Here is a 21560-nt window from a genome sequence, read left to right on the forward strand (position 1 = left end):
TTTTATTTGTTAAAAAAGTTTGAAATATCCAATAAATTTCGTTCCACTTCATGATTGTGTCCCACTTGTTGTTGATTCTTCACAAAAAATTACAGTTTCATATCTTTATGTTTGAAGCCTGAAATGTGGCAAAAGGTCGCAAAGTTCAAGGGGGCCGAATACTTTCGCAAGGCACTGTATATATATATATATATATATATATATATATATATATATATATATATATATATATATATAGTAGGGCTGTCACTCGATTAAAAATGTTGATTGGTTAATTAAAAATGTTGATCAGTTAATCATTAGTTGATTAAATCGGTAGATTCATCCAGGCACATTTTTTTTTTTTTTTTTTCTAAATTTAGTCGTTGCCAATTAGTTTTTATTATTTTCTCCCCAATTTGAAATGCCCAATTATTTTTTAGGCTCAGCTCACCGCTACCACCCCTGCGCTGACTCGGGAGGGGCGAAGATGAACACACGCTGTCCTCCGAAGCGTGTGCCGTCAGCCGCCCGCTTCTTTACACACTGCGAACTCACCGTGCAGCCGCCTCAGAGCTACAGCGTCGGAGGACAACGCAGCTCTGGGCAGCTTACAGGCAAGCCCGCAAGCGCCCGGCTAGACTACAGGGGTCGCAGCAGCGGACCCCTGGGAGTCAAACTCGGGAGGGGAGCCACTGGCCATGGAGGCGGCAACGGAAGCTCCACTTCTCCCACATACCCAGCAACTGGTGGCTCCACAGGCGATGCAGAGCAGCAGGCAACCCCAGGCGATGCGGAGCAGCAGGCAACCCCAGGCGATGCGGAGCAGCAGGCAATCCCAGGCGATGCGGAGCAGCAGGCAACCCCAGGCGATGCGGAGCAGCAGGCAATCCCAGGCGATGCAGAGCAGCAGGCAACCCCAGGCGATGCGGAGCAGCAGGCAACCCCGGGCGATGCGGAGCAGCAGGCAACCCCGGGCGATGCGGAGCAGCAGGCAACCCCAGGCGATGCGGAGCAGCAGGCAACCCCAGGCGATGCAGGCAGGCATCCTTGGGCGGTGCGAGACAGGCATCCTTGGGCAGAGCGAGGCAGGCATCCTTGGGTGGACCGAGGCAGGCATCCTTGGGCGGAGCGAGGCAGGCATCCTTGGGCGGAGCGAGGCAGGCATCCTTGATCGGAGCGAGGCAGGCATCCTTGGGCGGAGCGAGGCAGGGCAGGAGCAGTCCTTCCCATGGCGGTGGAGGTGGAACCAGCAGGTATTCACCTTCTGCTGGTGGAGGTGGGACGGGCAAGCAGTCCTCCCACGGCGGTAGAGACGGAACCAGCAGGTATTCACCCTTTGCTGGTGGAGGTGGGGGCGGTAAGCTGTCCTCCCACGGCGGTTGAGGCGGAACCAGCAGGTATTCACCCTTTGCTGGTGGAGGTGGGGGCGGTAAGCAGTCCTCCCACGGCGGTAGAGACGGAACCAGCAGGTATTCACCCTTTGCTGGTGGAGGTGGGGGCGGTAAGCTGTCCTCCCACGGCGGTTGAGGCGGAACCAGCAGGTATTCACGCTCTGCTGGTGGAGGTGGGAGCGGCAAGCTGTCCTGTCATGGCGGTGTTTTAGTGCGGCGAAACTATATGAATATTCTTACAAACATTGCTGCACATTAATTCAATGCCAAAAATCCACGTCTGTGTCTAAAATGGCAAGCGATGTGTGGGATTAACATAAAAAACAACAACAACAAAGTGATGCTTCAGATTTGGCAAGCGAGTCAGAATCAGGGGATACAGCTGCAGGTAATGCACATCACTCGAAAATGCTTCACACTTTCCAGACACTGGCCAAACTAGCAAGGTAGATGTTAAGTATAGTGATCAACGTTTTGTTTTGTTGTGATCCTATTTTCTGTTATGAGGAGAGTAATAAACGAAAACCAAAATGGTGTTTTTTTCTTTCTTATACAACGCCCCCTTTTCCACATATATTTTTTGAAGAGTTTATGTAAGTTAAATTTGACAGTTTTCACTTGCGTGCACAGCTTTAAAAAAAAAAGTAAAGCCCAGTAATGCTATTACTTTATGAAAATGTGTCATTTGCCACTTTGTTTATTGCGAAGAAACTACAAGGGATAAAAAAAAAGAAAAAAAGTGATGTCTACTTATGTCCTGTTTCTGCCTGAAATACATATACGTGAAAAGTGTATAATTTTAAGTCTGACATCCTCTGCTTTATAGTTAATTCAGTGGAGCAAAGTAAAGCTTTCACAACCTATTCTGGAATATTACAGTTTTACATATTATTTTAGAATAAATAGTATTGGAAATTGCTTTAATTTTGTAAGATTTAGCTGGGAATTGTTCAGCAAGTGATTGGAACAGGAAAGTGAAAGTCGTTTGTGTATTAATTTAACTTAAATACGTTAGTAATGTACTTTATCTTAGGTATTGTATTAAGTTATATGATTGATTAACCTATTACTTTTGACCTGTTGTCAGAGCAATAACATTTTTTTTTTTTTTAATCTTGGGAAGTTGAGACGGGCTGCTGTATGTTTTAAAATGAGAAACAGTTTGGTTTTATTATAGAAATACATGAAAAAACTTAAGTGCATATGTCTATATTTCCTTTATTTTTCAAAAGATAAACTAAGGATTGTTAGGAAAATTAGCAATGCAGCCACCAGTAAGTGTTCAGTCACAGGAGATTGGCCGAAGAAACAGAGCCTGTCAAAGATCTTTTATTTGGGCTTAAAAAAACCTGTTTGGCAACAGTAAGAAATGCACCTACGGCACACCTCTCAAAGACGGCACGGTGGATATGCACTGAAGTTTATTTTCCCTCTGTTTACTGTTATGCCATGTATTTAATTGAGAAACTTTTCATTTACATTTAAACACATTGGAGTTAGAACATGCATATTTAAACACCGTGCTACACTTTTAATCAGGCGCTTAATAAGATGCTTATACAACAGAAGTGCTTTCATTAGTTAACTTTAGTGCTTGCTGCGCAGTAATTGTCAGAACATTTTCTAGTTTTAATCAAATTAAAATTAATAACATGTTGTTTTAATAGCATTACAGTGAGATTTGTATAATTATTTGTTTGCAAAATGCCGTTTGAATACTGGTCAGGAAATTATATTTGCTTTCTATTTATTATTAATGGTGATCAAACATTGTATCATATTAAGTAGTTACTTCTGAGATGTATTAGTTGAATGGTGCAAGTGTAGTGTTGCAATGTTTTGTTACTGTATGTAAAGTGTGATTGGACAGTCAGATTTTCATGACCATTTAAACAACCCCCCACCACTACGCACATCTAGAGCGCACTGCGGCCCACTAAGGTTTGGACATTGCCTTATCTGGCCCACCAGAGAATGTAATTGAGTACCATCTGTTAATTGGAGCAGCCCTAATATATATATATATATATATATATATATATATATATATATATATATATATATATATATACAGACGTGCTCACATTTGTTGGTACCCCTCCACAAAAAACGAAGAATGCACAATTTTCTCTGAAATAACTTGAAACTGACAAAAGTAATTGGCATCCACCATTGTTTATTCCATATTTAATAGAAATCAGACTTTGCTTTTGATTTTTTATTCAACATAATATTGTAAATAATAAAACAAATGAAAATGGCATGGACAAAAATGATGGGACCGCTAACCTAATATTTTGTTGCACAACCTTTAGAGGCAATCACTGCAATCAAACGTTTTCTGTAGCTCTCAATGAGACTTTTGCACCTGTTAACAGGTAGTTTGGCCCACTCTTCCTGAGCAAACTGCTCCAGCTGTCTCAGGTTTGATGGGTGCCTTCTCCAGACTGCAAGTTTCAGCTCTTTCCATAGATGTTCGATAGGATTCAGATCAGGACTCATAGAAGGCCACTTCAGAATAGTCCAATGTTTTGTTCTTATCCATTCTTGGGTGCTTTTAGCTGTGTGTTTTGGGTCATTATCCTGTTGGAGGACCCATGACCTGCGACTGAGACAGAGCTTTCTGACACTGGGCAGTACGTTTCGCTCCAGAATGCCTTGATAGTCTTGAGATTTCTTTGTGCCCTGCACAGATTCAAGGCACCCTGTGCCAGGCGCAGCAAAGCAGCCCCAAAACATAACCGAGCCTCCTCCATGTTTCACTGTAGGTATGGTGTTCTTTTCTTTGAAAGCTTCATTTTTTCATCTGTGAACATAGAGCTGATGTGACTTGCCAAAAAGCTCCAGTTTTGACTCATCTGTCCAAAGGACATTCTCCCAGAAGGATTGTGGCTTGTCAATATGCATTTTAGCAAATTCCAGTCTTTTTTACATTTTTCTGTCAAAAGTGGAGTCCTCCTGGGTCTTCTTCCATGGAGCCCACTTTCGCACAAAAAGCGACGGATGGTGCGATCAGAAACTGACATACCTTCACCTTGGAGTTCAGCTTGTGTCTCTTTGGCAGTTATCCTTGATTCTTTTTCTACCATTCGCACTATCCTTCTGTTCACTCTGGGGCCGATTTTCCTCTTGCGGCCGCGCCCAGGGAGGTTGGCTACAGTTCCATGGACCTTAAACTTCTTAATAATATTTGCAACTGTTGTCACAGGAACATCAAGCTGCTTGGAGATGGTCTTGTAGCCTTTACCTTTACCATGCTTGTCTATTATTTTCTTTCTGATCTCCTCAGACAACTCTCTCCTTTGCTTTCTCTGGTCCATGTTTAGTGTGGTGCACACAATGATACCAAACAGCACAGTGACTACTTTTCTCCATTTAAATAGGCTGCATGACTGATTACAAGATTGGAGACACGTGTGATACTAATTAAAGAAACTAATTAGTTTGAAATATCACTATAATCCAATTATTTATTATCTTTTCTAAGGGGTACCAACAAATGTGTCCAGGCCATTTTAGAATATCTTTGTAGAATAAGCAATAATTCATCTCTTTTCACAGCTTCTTTGCTTTATTCTATGACATACCAAAGGCATGCAAGTATACATGATAAAATAGCTTTTAATTTCATCACTTTTCAGGAGGAATGAAGCATTATTTCAATGAGCTGCAAGGGTACCAACAAATTTGAGCACGTCTGTATATATATATATATATATATATATATATATATATATGTATATATACATACATATGTGGAAAATATACATACATATGTGGAAAATATGTAAGTCATTTGCATTTATTTAGAACACATACTCATTTGAATTAGAACAAATACTATGTTATGTATTCTGATTGATCCAAATTAATATGTGTAGTTATTAAAATTAAAATGTGTATTAAATTGAAATGTGTACTAAATAATTCATTTTTGACCCAGATGGCCTTCCAAAGTTATCTGACTAGAAACTGGTATGTCACAGATTACTTATGAAATACAATGTTTCATTAGCAGGTGAGTATATATATTTTTAATTGGCCAACCTTGTCCTCCAAAATGGGTTCACACTGTGAATAATTGATCCTTGAGGCCCAAGTTCCATTTTCTATGCATTCCCTGTATGCATTTCCTGTGGAGACACAATTATGCAAAGTTATTTTCAATTTGAAATGCTGAAAACAGAAAGTTAAGCACAGTATGTATACTTTGATGTATTCTATTTATGGCATGAACAGCTAAGAAATATTGAGATTCTTGTCATCAGTTAAGACTCTTTGAAGATTGGGTTACAGATGTTTCCCAGAAAAAATGATGGAGTGTTTACCTGAGCAAATCCCTGTACGATCCTGGAAAATCTGCTTTTGAACAGTGTATGTGCAGTATATTGTGTTTGTCTAGAGAAAATAAAATTTAAAAAAAAACACTGGGAAATTATCACACAAAATACTTATTTTTCATAACTATCTTTGCATAGCATTCATCCATCACACTGTAATGAACTCTCTTGTGGCTGACTGAGTTCAGTAATATAAGTGTTGTGTCTGTCTGCTCCCTAAATGGAGCCTGCTTCTTTTGGTATTGCGGTATTGTGGTCAATGAAGCTCTGAGTCACTGAGCTCAAGATTGTGTTGAGGATGTTGTCATACCTTTCCAGTAGTTTATTAAAATGTCAAGTTTACTGTAGACTTGAATGTCACAGTGGTACACATGAATAAATATAATGTATGCTTGATAATTTGTATTCAACGATAATATCTTTGGAAATATATTTAAGGACATGGTGTTTTAATAACATGATTAATAGAAAAGTAATCGGCTAACGAATCTAATTCTAAACTCTCATCCAGGAGCCTGCTGTTCCACAGTTGCTTCAAGGAGTCCTGAGCTTCCACAAAAATAAACAAAAGATCTGTGTGTAAAGCACAGCCACTGGTAAAGTCAATTACAAGGGCTCAACATTTTCTAACAATTATAAATCACCTAAGGGGTACTTCTTTTTGGCATTGACATTTGAAGAGCTGCACACAGGTTTAAGCAAGGTAACAGTAATTAATTTGAGATAAAACTAAATGCAAACAAGTTCATAAGTGCAATTACTTTTTATCTCGGGTTAACTTTTCTTGAATGTAAGAAATAGAAAATAAGTTTCATATCAATGCACAAAAATCATTCTTGAAATGAACTGGCATCTCAGTCCATTGAATTGAATACAGAAGAAAGGGCTTGAGCGTCTTATGCCAATGTCAGTATACATCCACTGCTATGGGGAAACAATTACACTCTGAGGGGTATGGTACTGTATATAGCACCAGTTCACAGCAAGAATCAGCTGAATTTGATCACCCCGACTAAAGGCTCAGACTCTTAAGGGGGTCAATCTACTGTACCTCATCCAAACAGATTAAGTAACCATAGTCACTATTTTAAGTCCAGAACAGAGGAAAACTGAGTGGAGATAGACTCATGTCAGTTGTAGAAGGCAGTTTATTTATTTCTTTACACAGAGAGTAGTGGTTCTATGGAATGGGTTACTAAACCATGTTGTTTCTACTGAGTCATTGGGATTCTTTCAGAGCCGACTAGACAAAGTTCTGGGATCAATCAGCTTCTGTAAACCAGACTAGACAAAGTTCTGGGATCAATCAGCTTCTATAAACCAGACTAGACAAAGTTCTGGGATCAACCAGCTTCTATAACCCAGACTAGACAAAGTTCTGGGATCAATCAGCTTCAATAAACCAGACTAGACAAAGTTCTGGGATCAATCATCTTCTATAATCCAGATGAGCAATTTCTCTTTAAAACAACAGAGGGTGCCCCATATATGGAGCAATGCTAATTTAATCTCAGATTTTAACATATGCAGTACTAATAATGGGAAATCTCATTTTGAAAATAGAGGGTTCTTTGTGCACTGTTACATTGTTATGAAACAACAGCCAAAATCAATTCTTATTTAATCATGTGGTGGAATCTTGGTTATCAGACCTTGTCCAATTTAGATTTATTACTCTATTGCCGAATTTCACAATCTTATTAAAGTTGTCTCTCGCAGCATGAGTTGCATGTCAATGTATTCCTTGTGATTTATGAAACTGTTGGCAGGTTTTACCTTAAAGAGGTTATAGATATGTTAATTAAATAATTTCATGAATCTTACTTGTCATGCACTTTTATTTCAAGTCTCACAGTTCTGAAAGAAACATATGCTATAGCAAACACACACACACACACATATATATATATATATATATATATATATATATATATATATATATATATATATATATATTGGCATATGATTTGCTTAAGAGCAAAAGTTCTTCATTGTCAGCACAGTGTATGGCAAGACATTTGCATAATATCCACTCTGGGAGATCACCACAAGAACTTCATTTTAAATTTAGTCCTTCAGGTGCAAGGATTTATAAACTGCACCACCAAGGGAATGCAATGACTAGTGAAACACCTCAGAGATTAGAGTGGCACTTAGTAAACCAGCTGCACCCACAACCCATAGTTTGTGCATCTTGTGTGGAGATATTTGTGCTGAAGCTGTGCATTTTCATACCTAATCAAGCTTAAGGCTGACTGCTTCTAAAAATAAGTCACTAATTGTAAAACTTTAGGTGTTAAATTTCTGTGTAAATGTATGAATAAATATATAGCCCAACATAGTAACAGCACATGCAGTGCAGACTAAGTTTCCCTAGAAATCATGAATACTGTTGAAGGAATAATTTGCACCCCTAGGTATTTGGTGGTCACATGATTCATGGAACTCTTTGTCAACACAGCTGCATGTGCCAATAAATTAAACCAAGCCCTCCACACATTCCAACCTTAGGTCTCTTGTACTTCAGTTGTTCTGTTATATAGTAGCTAGGGCCATACTCAGTAAACTCAAACCAAACAGTATTTATGCAAGTAGTTTTATGTGAAAGGTTAGACTAATATGTGGTTAATCTGATCAATTTAATAACATCAATACAAGTGCCATGAATTGTTTTTCTTTTCTGTGCACTATCATGCATTCAGTCACGATGGAGATAAATTCAGCTCTCTGATTGGCAGACAGGGTATATGTAAATGACAATCACGGAAAGCAAATTGCAACTAGCGGCTTGTTCACCTGCTGCAGTAGAACCATACCAGTCCACAAACCTAACAAACACTTACTGGCTTCAAATATTGAGGTTGAACAACATGAAGGGAGTTCTGGCTTTGCTTTCAGAATATAGTCCATACTTGTGGGCGCCTTATTGATTTTATCCTGCAACTGCTTGCTTTATGAAATGCCCCCTCAGCAATCATTTGTACCAGCCCTCCACATAGGAAAATAAACTGAACCTTTATTACTTCATGATTATCAAACACACATTTTACTTTAAAACTCCCTAGTTATATGATTTTATTTAATGGAGTTTTTAATGAACTAATTTAATAGATGCTTGTTAATTATTGGCACATTCCTACTTTATTTTAGAACATTTTTTTTCACAGTTAAAATAACACAAAACAGTTAATTTTTTTTAATTGAAATGTGAAATATTCCATGTTTTAAATAAAGCACTTTTTTAGTTTGTGTTTGTGATCCACTTTCTTTCAATGTTGTCTCATTTATAGCTACTAGGATCTTTTAAATTAACAGCGACATACTGTGCAAAGAAATATTTCTTTTCCTACCTGCTTATTTATTAACCCTTTAACACTAATGTCATCTTTTTTGTGTGTTTGAATTTGTGCTGTGTCGTATCTGTCAGATAGACTTGCAGTTTTTTTTGTCAGTTTTTTCAACATTAAAAGACATCCTTTCAGATTGCATAAATAATTCCAGGCAATATTTAAATCTGTGGTAAAATGTAATCTAAGATGCTGAAATAGCACACTTGTGATCTCCACCTTGTTGGGCTTTGCAGAGTTGGTAGCGTTTGCTGTATCTCAACTGACATTGGTAGCCATGGTTTGTGGGGTTAAGGTAGTAGTATGGGGTTACTAAGTAAAACAATTTAACTACCAGGAGAGATGACACGAAATAGCATCCCACAATTCAAGCTTGTATTAAAGTTTTTCCAATGAATACAAAAATCAACAAAAAATGTAATACATACAACAAGAAAGCAGTGGGAGTTGATCGCAGATTAATTTCTTTTAAATTTAATCGTGCAGTTCTATTTTTGTATATAAAATAAAATAAACCAATAGAAGTCCAATCAAAAGTGCGTGGAGGCAGGACAAACAATTGAAGGTCTTTAGTAGGTTTAACCAATGGGAGAGTCAAAGATCTGCCCCTTGTTACACAGGTGTCCAACCATGAGTGAGAAGAGGCGGGACATAATTGCGAGTTTAACCAATGGGAAAGTCAAAGAGCTGCCCTGGTTTTACAGCTGTCCAATCATTAATGAGCAGAGGCGAGACATAAATATGTTAGGATAGGGTGTAAGCGAATTTTGCACTGTATTGCTTACTATAGAGACAGTTATTGAAAATTATATTGAGAAATTGCTTTTACAAATTAAAAAAAAATGTCATAAGACAACTAAGACATTGTAGTCGATTTGGTTACAAATCAATTTTCAAGAACTTTCTCAGAAAAAATGGAGGTACAGAAATACCTGAACTGATATAGGCACCAATTCTTCAAATAGAGGTAATTGGAATTACTTTCTCTGATTTCTGACTACGACAGCATGTTAAGCAATCACTTGTCAATAGCCACAGTATTCTCGGGTACCTCTAACAAGATTCCGAACGGCTTAATCTCTTCGGTGCCTCAGGTTCTGCTAGATTCAGAAGTACAAGGAAGCCGCAGCTATGTAAACAACCGATGTTCTGTGAAAATGTGTCACATTCATCAAGATAAAAATAATAATAATAATGCTTTTAGAAGGACCACATTCCCATTGGCTTTTTTTTTTTTTTTTTTTTTTAGATTGTATTGATTTTTTAGTACAGTCAATCCTGCTAATGCGACCATCTTTATTTAGCGAACACCTGGTCTAAGCGACCACTTTAAATTCCTCCCAATGATATTTGTGCTTTTATTTAACTGTATTAAGCGATCACCTATCTAACGTGACCAGCGACCACAATTCTCTTACCCAGCAATGGACTCAAACCTGTATTAAGCACCCTTACACAGGGCTATTGTTATAAGAAAAATATGGTTTTAAATGGTAGGTCCTAAATTCAAAGGAATACGGTAACCATTTTAGCGGTCTTTTATTCGTAATCAATAAAACAACAGCGCTCTCTTGTAAAGGAAGCGAGAAAACGTGGAGAAACAAAAGGTTCTCCCTAGATGACAGAATTAAAGTTATTAAACTTGTAAAGACAGTAAGTGCCAGAAAAACTGCTGAACAATTTGGCACTAGAAAGACGCAGATACAGCATTTTGAAATGGAAAGAACTAGGGCTTGAAGTTTTGGGTTTTTATTTTTGTTCACATGACCGTGTTTTGAGCCGATTCAATATCTTAATTAAACTATTAATTACTAAACAAAGTCGCTTCTTTTTACCTTGATGTCCTGATTGACTTGCTGATTCTGTTTCACCTTCTTCATTATTCGAACACAAAAGCAGAGCATTTTGTTCTCGCACTTGCCTGGGAACTAGGTAGCTCCCAATGTGTCCGTTTCGTGTTGTGTTGTTCTTTCCTGCTAATTTAACAGAATGTTCTCATAATTAGGATGTAGCGGCTTAAGACTTAAAGGCAAACTGTTAAAAGGAAAATAAACACTGAAGAATTCAAACCATGCTTGTATGAAAACAATGTGCGCGGTAATCGAAAAAGATCTTATGCTTATGCTGGCGTTGGTTTCAGGATGCAATGAATCAACACGTACGTGAAAGACAGACACAGGCATTGAAATTTGCAAAGGATTTAAAACATTTTGTGTGACCTGAAACAGGCATGCATTCATTACTTTCACAAAATAATTTGTTTTGTAAATGCATTATCTAAATGAGTTATTAAATTACACACTTACTTTTGGTCATATTACATCTGCTGGCTTTTACAGTGTATGTAAGACATACATAATTACAGGAAAGCATGTCAGAGACAAATAGAAAATTCATAAGCTATGGGCCCTCTTTTAAGAGACCACCTATATTAAGACGTCACTATTAGACTGTCCCTTGAGTGGTCTCTTAATGCAGGTTTGACTGTATTGCTATGCAGGACAGCCGCTATAATATTGTTACCTTTATTAAAAATGTGCACAGATTAATCTACCGATTAATCAACTAATGCCCATAATCTCGGTCTCCACCCCTGTAACATGCTGTTAGTCTTGTCAACAAAAGTCCCCGGTTCAAATCCCGGCTCACTCACTGACTCACTGTGTGACCCTGAGCAAGTCACTTAACCTCCTTGTGCTCCGTCTTTTGGGTGAGACGTTGTTGTAAGTGACTCTGCAGCTAATGCATAGTTCACACACCCTAGTCTCTGTAAGTCGCCTTGGATAAAGGTGTCTGCTAAATAAACAAATAATACATTATGCCATGCAAATTGAATAAGAGCTCTATTCTGTAAATCAGTAAGACGCTTGTTTGGGAGGTGTGTGGTCACTGGTTCACACACATCTCCATCTTGTTACCTATGCTACCTTGATTTATTAAAATACAGTTGAAATTGGCAAGTACAGCATGTTGTTTGCAATGTTATAAACATGGTCAGGCAGTATGACATTGCTGTTATGATACAACACAACAAGTATTATTATTTTTAAACCAGCTCATTTAAAAAAAGAAAACAGCAGGTACCACTTCTCCTAAATAACTATTGCAAAGAATGTTGTAAAGGTCTCGCAGCTGGATTTTCCCACAATGCTGCCAAGAGAACACCTTGAGCAGATAATCTCCAAGTCACTGGAGCAGGAAATGAATTATGCGAGCACCATCCTTGCAAATTGCTGTCATTTGCTTTTGACAGCAAGGCCTGTTAGCTTTGAACAGAAATCATTCTCTTGATTAAGCAAGCTGGTGTTTATCTTATTATAGAGCAATCTGTACTTTCTCCTGAAAGTTCACAAGTCATTTTGTCTCAGAGCGGAGGGCAATATATTTATTTTGGGCCACGGGGTTGAACCATTGATGACAGGATATGAATTGGGACTATGCTCGAGCAAATTACTATTGTCCCCCAATAAATGCTTGAGTGAAATTCAGACCTTCCCTAGAGAAGAATGTTGATTACTTTGTGAAATATCTTAACATCAAGCATCTGTAAAGAACTATGTGGCACTACTTTTCAAAATTGTCTCCCAAAACATTTGCAAAATCAGCTGCAGCACATTTTGGGTCACAACAACATGTTTTCAGTTATTTCTCCTTTAACAGGTATGGGGTCTGCCAACAATCTAGTGGTAGCCTGTTTTCATAAAACTGCCCTAGAATGGTATAGTGTAGACCAGGGGTGAAATTCTCAACAAAAAATGCAGCTTCTATGCGCAGCCGGGTGTAAAAAATTGCCAGTTTTGCTACAGCCTTAATCAACATTGGAGAAGTGAAATAAAGATTTATAGTAATCTAATGCTTTCAGATATACAAACGAAAATATTAAAAACAATGTTACATTAAGATCAACAGCTGCTCGTAATTAAAAAAAAGAAATATTCACCCTTGTAAATAAAAAGTTCCAGCTAGACTTTTATCATAGAATTAATTACTATAAGTGTGATTGTTTTCTCTTGCAGAATGGTCAATCAACTTCTGAATCATTAACCCACTGGATTTATGAAGAGTTTAATTAAACACGACAAAACTTCACATTGCTAGCATGGACATAAGCATGACTTAAATGTGTATCTTCATGGGAGTAACATTCAAAAACTTACTAGTTCCATTATATACATTAAGAAAATAATGTTCCCATAGAGTTCACTGATACACACATTTTACTTTCAAGTGGATTTTATTTCACATACCCCAGAAAACGGTTATATTTTACAAATTCCGTCCTATTCATTGTTTAGTTTCTGTGACAAGACTTTTTTCTAACAGAACTCTAGTGGATTGTGTAAAATAAACAACTGTAAGAGTGGATGGAATGCAGGCGCGTTGGATGAAAAGCCAATCAAATAAGCCCCGGTACTGAGTACCGACAGAATTGCACCCCTGGTGTAGACTAACAATCTTGTATACTGTAGGTACAGATATACAGTCAGAACAGCATCAATACTTAAAGTTACACTTTTTTTTACACTTTTGAAACAGCAGAACAGCCTTTGCATACCTAAAACATAGAGAAAACACCAAGCAAGGGTTACTGAGAGGGACAGACTTTCAAGGGAAATTGTAAAAACCTTTTTAAAACATAAGTAATGAAAATGGAAAGAAGTAAACATGGGAAGAGACAGAGCTACGTTACACCCAGACAGCACCTTACCTGGAGGAACAGGGCTATCCCAGGAAACAGACATATCTGCTGCAGACCTAGACAGCCATTCAGCAGAAACGGAAGTAATATAGACAGTATTGCTGCGCATCTAAATGGCTAATTTTCCAATTGAGTTCACCAAGCAGTATTTACTTATTTAAATTGGTGTCAAACTGTTTTAAAATGCTAAAACTTGCTTCATGAGCTATAAGAAAAGGGAAACCCCAGTAATCTTTAGTTATGCAAAGAAATGTTTTTGCTAATAATTCATCTCTAAAGATTCGTTTGATGCAAAAACAGGACACATTTTTTGCCTGCTGAATCAACAAGGGGTCGGCAATACTGTATTGATCCCCTTTAAGACATTTCTTAAACCCACAAAAGAATGTTTTTTTTTTTTATCATCATCATCATCATCATGGCAATTACAGAAAAAAAAAACTGAAGGCAAGAGATACATTTATTTAACCCTTCGATCTCAACTTACAACCATATTGGCTGACACAGGGCTATACGGCTATACATATTTGTGCAATCACCTACAAAACTGGTCAATCTAGTGAACAATGATTGCCCTCTGACATCAAAAGGGGTTATATACAATCTATTATCTCTCAGTATGTTAGGTGGAAACATGTAGCTGGATCAGATGCTTGTTAAAAAATCACTTTTGATCCAAACCTATAATAAAGGTATTGATTATATATATATATATATATATATATATATATATATATATATATATATATATATATATATATATATATATATATATATATATTGTAATGACCTCGGGAGAGCTGGTGGCCCCTTTAAGATCCCCGGAGGACCTCTGTGATGGACAGGTTGTGGGAGCACTGACTGGACGGGAGGCAAGAGCTACTGAGAGGTGTCCGCCAATCAGATTCTCAGAAGCATATAAGGGCTGCAGGCTCTATACGTGGGGAGAAGGAGACGATAGGCGGACTGACGAATAAACAGAGATCAACACAGAGAGAGAAAAACACCAAGCAACCACCATTACCACGGCCAAGCCGATACATAGACCCTTTATTCACGGCTGCCTGACCCTAGGAGAGGGCGGACAACCAGACAGAATAAAGGGAGCAACTGTGAGAGAGAGAAGGGAGGCTGGACGAGAGTCCAACAGAGGGAAGACTGGAGAAACTGCGGCTGGAGTTTCTGTGTGTGTGTGTGTGTGTGTTATGATCCCTCCCACCGTCCTTTTGTTTACCCTGTGCTCTTTTCCCCTCTATTTATTTATTGTAAATAAACACAGGTTGTTACTCCCTTTCCCAAGAGATCTCAGTCTGATTCCATCTGGATCCCTACCCGGGTAAATGCTTCATTGGTGTTAGTAGTGGGATGCAGGTACTCTGGCATGCACTTGGAAGCCTGTAGCCTGGTGAGCAAGTCCAAGGGCAGACTTGAAACTTGAGACTTGAGACTTGAGAGTGTAGCATGCACGGTGGTAGGGGAATTTAAGACGCTATTTTTAAACATTTTTTGCTTCTCAATAATAGCCTGCGTCTTAAATTCGAGTACAGCATAGTGATGTGAATATTAAAATCGCCAACAAAAGATGTGACTACCCGAGTACACAAACAGCAACATGACTGACTGCCGAGAAAAGACAACAAAGGCGTCACTGCCCGAATACACAAGCAGAAACGTGACTGACTGCTGAGAAAAAACAAACCAAGCTTCCTGAGGAATTCCAAGAGAAACATTTACATTTTAAGCATTTCTAACAAACAGTACCAGCTTGGACAGATTGGAAATGCTTATCAGACCCCTGTATTTTTCATCATGTCAAGCAATACCACAGTTCAATGCTGTTCAGGTTGCTGGGTTACATGTTGCCTGATGCCATGGAGTGTTGTGTCGTGCTTGCCTTTGCCAGGGTGTGTGATGCTGTAAGTGAGTGGTGGTGTGTGTACGATAGAGACGCCATCTTAAGTATTATACTGTGCGCAGCACAATAAACAAGCTCTGTGGTTAATCTACAACAACACTGTTTCGTGTCAGTTTTGTACAACAGCGTAATTGAGGTTGTATCTTTGTAACTGCATATTTATTTGATATTTTATTTTTTCTTCAAATTGAGGGTGGTAAATTTGGGCTGCGTCTTAAATGCGAAGGAATACGGTAATCTAAAAATGAACACATAAGCCCGATATCTGCTCTTGCAAGGGAGCCCGGCTCTTTTGTACAGCGGTATCAGTATTATGCTTGAAAGCAGGTGATCCCGGGTTTGTGTCCGGCCTGTGAGAAACCCCTGCCTGCGGGAACCGATGTTTGCCACAATATATATACATATATATACAGGCTAACTTCACTATAACGAACCCTGCTTATACTAAACACCCATTTTTAACGATCCCAACATGCAAATTAGCCCTATTAGAACGATCACATACAGGATCGACCCGGATACAACGATCTCAGTACTGACTGACACCAAACTTTCAGACACATTGAATCACTTTGGTGACATTATATAATTCACGCTTAGCTAAAAAGCAGTGGTTAGGAGGAAGGGAAATATAAAGTTATAATGCAAACACTGTTCCTTGGAGAACTGTTCCCTTTCAATTCGAAGATGACCTCCAAATTGAATACTTTTGGGATATACCTGCTTGTCAGGTATTCGCTGAGCATTTTATATCAAAGCTGCCAATAGGCCCCTCCGCGGAGTGACGTCTTCGGTCCCGCCTCACCAAGGTAATAAATTGTCATTGAGCGGAGAATCAGTCTCTTTTGCCTTTCACAGACAGGTAGGTAAAGTGGTAAGTATTACTCTCACTATTTCTTCCAGTTGTGATTGACTCTTTTAGATCTCCTTCTTAGAGTTTTTGTGAGTTCCCTTGCAATTAATTGGTGGAAATAGGCTTGCCACTTGCCAGGAATCACAAACTCGGCAACTGAAGGCTAAGCTAACGCATACGCAACTACGTTTCGTTTAAAAAAAAAATTCACCCTCCAGAGAGTCTAGCCTCACTCTACAGCCGCTGTTGACTCGAGGGCTCTGGGCGACCTCAGTACGCCCACTCGGTGTGTGCGGCTTAGCGCCCCTACAGGCCACCGATTACTATTGTTATTACTGTTACAATACTTGTGCTGCGCACCAGCACACTCAAAACCTGTTTTTTTCTGTGTCTCGGTGTTATACAGCCTTGATGCCTCGGTGCTTCAGCTCCGTCGACGTTCAGGAGCTACATACCTTGACTAAAATGTCTAATTTCCACCCGTGCATGTCCTGCAGGCGGATATTGCCTCCGCAGGACAAACACACTCTGTGTGCGAAGTGCCTGGGCATTGAGCATGCCTCTGCTGCCTTGGCAGAGGGGTCATCCTGCTCCTTTTGCGCCGGGTCTAAGGAGAGGACCCTACAAAAAAGACTGGCGCTTTTCTCGGACGAGAACCCTGCAGCCAGCCTGAGCCATCGTCGGCCTTGGGATCCCAGGCCTCCCTTCCCTACCCTCCAAGCCCTGCACAAAGTAGTCCTTCTGCAGGCTTCACAGCGCCACCGCAATCGCTCTAGATCTCCCTCGAGGGGCAGAAAGAGAGCTAGAAACACGGACCAGGCGAGGGATATTGCCGAGTTAAAGGGTCAAATGGCCCAGATACTCGAGCACTTAAGCAGGCAGCAGGTTCCCCCTGCGCCTGCCCCAGCTCTACCAGCGCCTGCTCCAGAGCATACCCCGGCTTCGCCAGTGGTTGCTACAGAGGTTGAGCAACAGGACGTGGTGATGAGTGAGGAGGAAGAGGATGCGCTCTCCCTAGCGGCTTCCTGGGATGAGGAGTCGTTCTTGTGAACGGAGACTCAGGACCCAGACCTGACTCAGTTAATGGCCCCCAGCTCCTAGCTGGTCATCACAATTATAAAGATACAGATTTGAAAGACAATATATGGGAGTCAATTTCAAAGGAACTGGATGAGCCTAGGATGTATCATTTATTGCCATACCGTCAGAGAAGACACTCATAATTTCCACATTGTAGACAAATATGTACCAGTCTTGATCATAGTTTTGTCAATAGATCGGGCAGTTTTCAAACCTGTCACATCGTCTCTGTTGTCGCTTCTGGTGTGTATGGTCATGTAGCTGCAAAAGTATCTTGTCGGCAATTTAAAAAATCGCATTGCGTCTGGTGTGTGGAGAACTTTACTCTGCCCTCAGCAAGTAAAGGGAGGTGACATGCTTCCAAGAGGTGGGAGGTATAAACTATAAAGCCTTCAGAGAACAGTACACCTCATTACAATTGTACTTCTGCTTCATTGTGTTACTGGTATTTTAGGTGTAAATGAAATGTCACGATTGGTTATGGGGTTTACTGTGGCTTTGACGACAAATTAGAGAGCACTGTGACTGTGAAGGGGATATCTGCATAGAACAGAATGAACTGACTGGATTATACATGCTTCACAGCCACAGGGAAAGAGAAGTGCCACAGGAATTTAGGCTTTTGGCTTCAGTAGGAATAATCCAAATTAAGCTACCCGCTGCCCCAGGAATGAAAAAGTACATCTAATTCATGTGTGGGAGTAATTCAAGGGTCACTGGGTAATCAATGGAATGTTGCAATAAATGATGTTAATAATCTTCAACTGCATTAATGCGTTTGCATGTACTAGTTTTTTAGTCTTATTATTATTTAATGAATTGTCCCTTTATGTACAGTATGACTGATTTTTTCGTGTCTCCTTTCCCTGCAGTAATTCCTTTTTACATCATTTCAAATTAGCATTTTTCTGCTTTTTTATAGTCCCAATAAAATGATTTGCTTATTAATTGCCATCCGATAAAACATTTATAGAGGTAACACAGGCTCATATGACCCACCTCACACAGAATTATACAGAACACAAATGGAGTGGTAAATGACAGAATAAAATATTCCTTTAAAACAAGTACCCATATATAACTACAGATTTTCTGTCTATTTGACAGATTCCTGGATATACTATTAAGCCTAATACGCGATGGGGACATTAAACCAATCAGTTTTATCTCCTATAACCTGTAGACAAAAATAAAGTATGCTAAATGAATGAGGAAGATTCATTTTTTGATCTTTTCTTGAAATCAATCATAATTTGTTGCCTTCACACCACCAGGGCATTGTCTGCTAATGACTTACATAAATTGTATAGACTGACAACTGCCATGAACAGTACAAATGCCAAGAGGCTCAGAGTTAATAATGGGGTCAGATTCAAATTAACCTTGTCCCTTTTCCTTATCAACACCTTATACACATTTCACACCGTTTCCTTACTAAATTGCTGCCTGAAACAAGAACAACCTGACTATGTGCCAGTGGTGGTGTAAAAATGACAACCGCTTTTACGAAGGCTGTTTGTCTTCATCTGCAGTCTGACAGTTTGGTAAAAACTCTGTTGCCATGTCAAGGAAGAGGTTCAGCAGTTGCATCTCATTCTATTAGTTGTCCAAACAGAAATCTATTTCAGCACAACAAAAATAACAACATGTCTTTATCCTTTAAACCTTAGTGCACAGGAGCCAACATCTTGTGATTGCTGGAAAGTCTTACAGTACCTGCATCCTCTTATAGCTATGTAATGTGGCAATCATTATCACATATGATTGAACTGCTGTGAAAGATCATCGGTGGTGGTGTCCTGTCCCCAGACGGGATCAAAGACAAGCAACCAGACGCATGGTGGGAGCTGTGTGTGAATTTGATACCTAGTACTTCTTAACCCAGTACCTTAATAATAGTATAAAAGGGTCAGGAACACATGTGCAGGCAATTCATGGTCATAAATATTAACCTTAGGTGCATTACCTACTTTATATTATTTTTCATTGTAATATTGTTATTACACTACTCCCCCCCTTATAACGCTTTAGTCAGGAGCCATATGTAAGAGGCAATTTTTGTTCAACCTTATAACAAGAATACAGGTGCTTGTGTAATGGCATTAGAAGGCAAGCGTGAGCCATGCTCATACTGCCTTATAACCTGTACCGCAGTATAAAATGTCACCTTATAAAGAGAGAGCCCTACCACGGTTTATTTTACAAAATCATATGAATCCAGTCAATGTTCACAATATATGTGTAGAGTTAGACAGCACAAATTCCCCTAACAAGCTGCAAAACACAGCAGTCCCAGTTGCTCATTAAGTTGACGAGATGTCCATTGATCTTTTATTCTGCTTTCCACTGAGTCTGACCCCAGAAATGCAGTTTTAACAGACTGTGTCCTTCAAAAAGGTTTTTTTCTATAATTGTTCTTCAGGAATAAGAATAGCAAAAAATCCTTCTTCTACCAGATCAACAAGATCAAGTCGAAATAAACTGTAAACAAATGGGTGCTGTATTCTACTGTTTCCAGTTTTGTTCAACCAAAGACAACACAGTAAATTTTGAGAGCAATACAATGCATTACTTTGGCATACACTGGCAGAATGAAGCCAGCAACAAGACATGATTTTATCAATGTTTACTACTGCAGTAAATAAAGTATTTTGCTATATGTAAATGTGATACTGCACTCACAAAACATTTTTACACAGTGCTAGAAAACCTGTGATCAGATAATATATTTCTTCCATGGACCCTGGGCAACATTGAAACAGACTTCAAGGGCCCTATTCAGCAAATATGTGCACTAGGGCAAAAAAGCCCTGCAATAGCGCACAGTGGGGGGAGTAAGGTTACAACCAATAAGGATTAAACATTCCCTTTAAGAGCACCTGTGCATCTGCGATAGCGAACAGAGGGTATTTTGAAACAAAAAAAGAAGACAAAAGCACAATTCTTTTTAAAATGTCCAGCAGCCCAAGTGAAGAGGATGACCAAGCCCCTAAAACAAGGCTACACATTTTTTTTTAGCAGGTTCAGCATCTGCTTCCCTCAAACCCTGTAATTATTATTATTATTATTATTTATTTCTTAGCAGACGCCCTTATCCAGGGCGACTTACAATTTATTTTTTACATACAATTACCCATTTATACAGTTGGGTTTTTACTGGAGCAATCTAGGTAAAGTATCTTGCTCAAGGGTACAGCAGCAGTGTCCCCTACCAGGGATTGAACCCACGACCCTCCGCTCAAGAGTCCAGAGCCCTAACCACTACTCCACACTGCTGCCCTGTAATCTTTCCTCTGTGAGTTCAACATCCATTATGGAGAGCTATGTTGTGTAAAACACAAGAAGCCAGGATGATATTGCTAACCACCTGAGGAGTGTACTGTAGTGTTTCCCCCGACTTACAATTTATTTTTTACATACAATTACCCATTTATACAGTTGGGTTTTTACTGGAGCAATCTAGGTAAAGTATCTTGCTCAAGGGTACAGCAGCAGTGTCCCCTACCAGGGATTGAACCCACGACCCTCCGCTCAAGAGTCCAGAGCCCTAACCACTACTCCACACTGCTGCCCTGTAATCTTTCCTCTGTGAGTTCAACATCCATTATGGAGAGCTATGTTGTGTAAAACACAAGAAGCCAGGATGATATTGCTAACCACCTGAGGAGTGTACTGTAGTGTTTCCCCAAAGACATCCAAACCGCTTCAGTGGATACCCGTTGTCCCCTATCAACCAGCCTCTCAGACTGTCATCCCGCTGAAACGCAGCTGGCAGCTGCAAATTAACGAGGATAAACCAATCATGAGCGGAGCAATAATAGTTTGCATACACATTTGCAATGTAGTTGTTGGCATCAGAGACCACACACTACTTGCACGTTGACAGAATAGGTCCCATTACGATTTACATAGAGGTGCCTATTCTGTATTGGTGTGCGTACCTTAGTGCTACA

At 39.4% G+C, this 21560-nt stretch overlaps 1 protein-coding gene across 1 annotated transcript in view; it reads right to left on the bottom strand.

The window, feature by feature from the left end:
• The window catches only part of LOC117435756 (corticotropin-releasing factor receptor 2-like), a 107630-nt gene that overhangs the window by 54136 nt on the left and 31934 nt on the right, over positions 1-21560 (bottom strand). The window contains exon 3 of the mRNA XM_034059170.2: positions 5421-5506. Within this exon, the coding sequence (XP_033915061.1) occupies positions 5421-5506 (86 nt within the window). The remainder of the gene's footprint in view (positions 1-5420; positions 5507-21560) is intronic.

This window comes from Acipenser ruthenus, chromosome 3 (assembly GCF_902713425.1).
Source record: "Acipenser ruthenus chromosome 3, fAciRut3.2 maternal haplotype, whole genome shotgun sequence".
Taxonomy (NCBI): Eukaryota; Metazoa; Chordata; class Actinopteri; order Acipenseriformes; family Acipenseridae; genus Acipenser; species Acipenser ruthenus.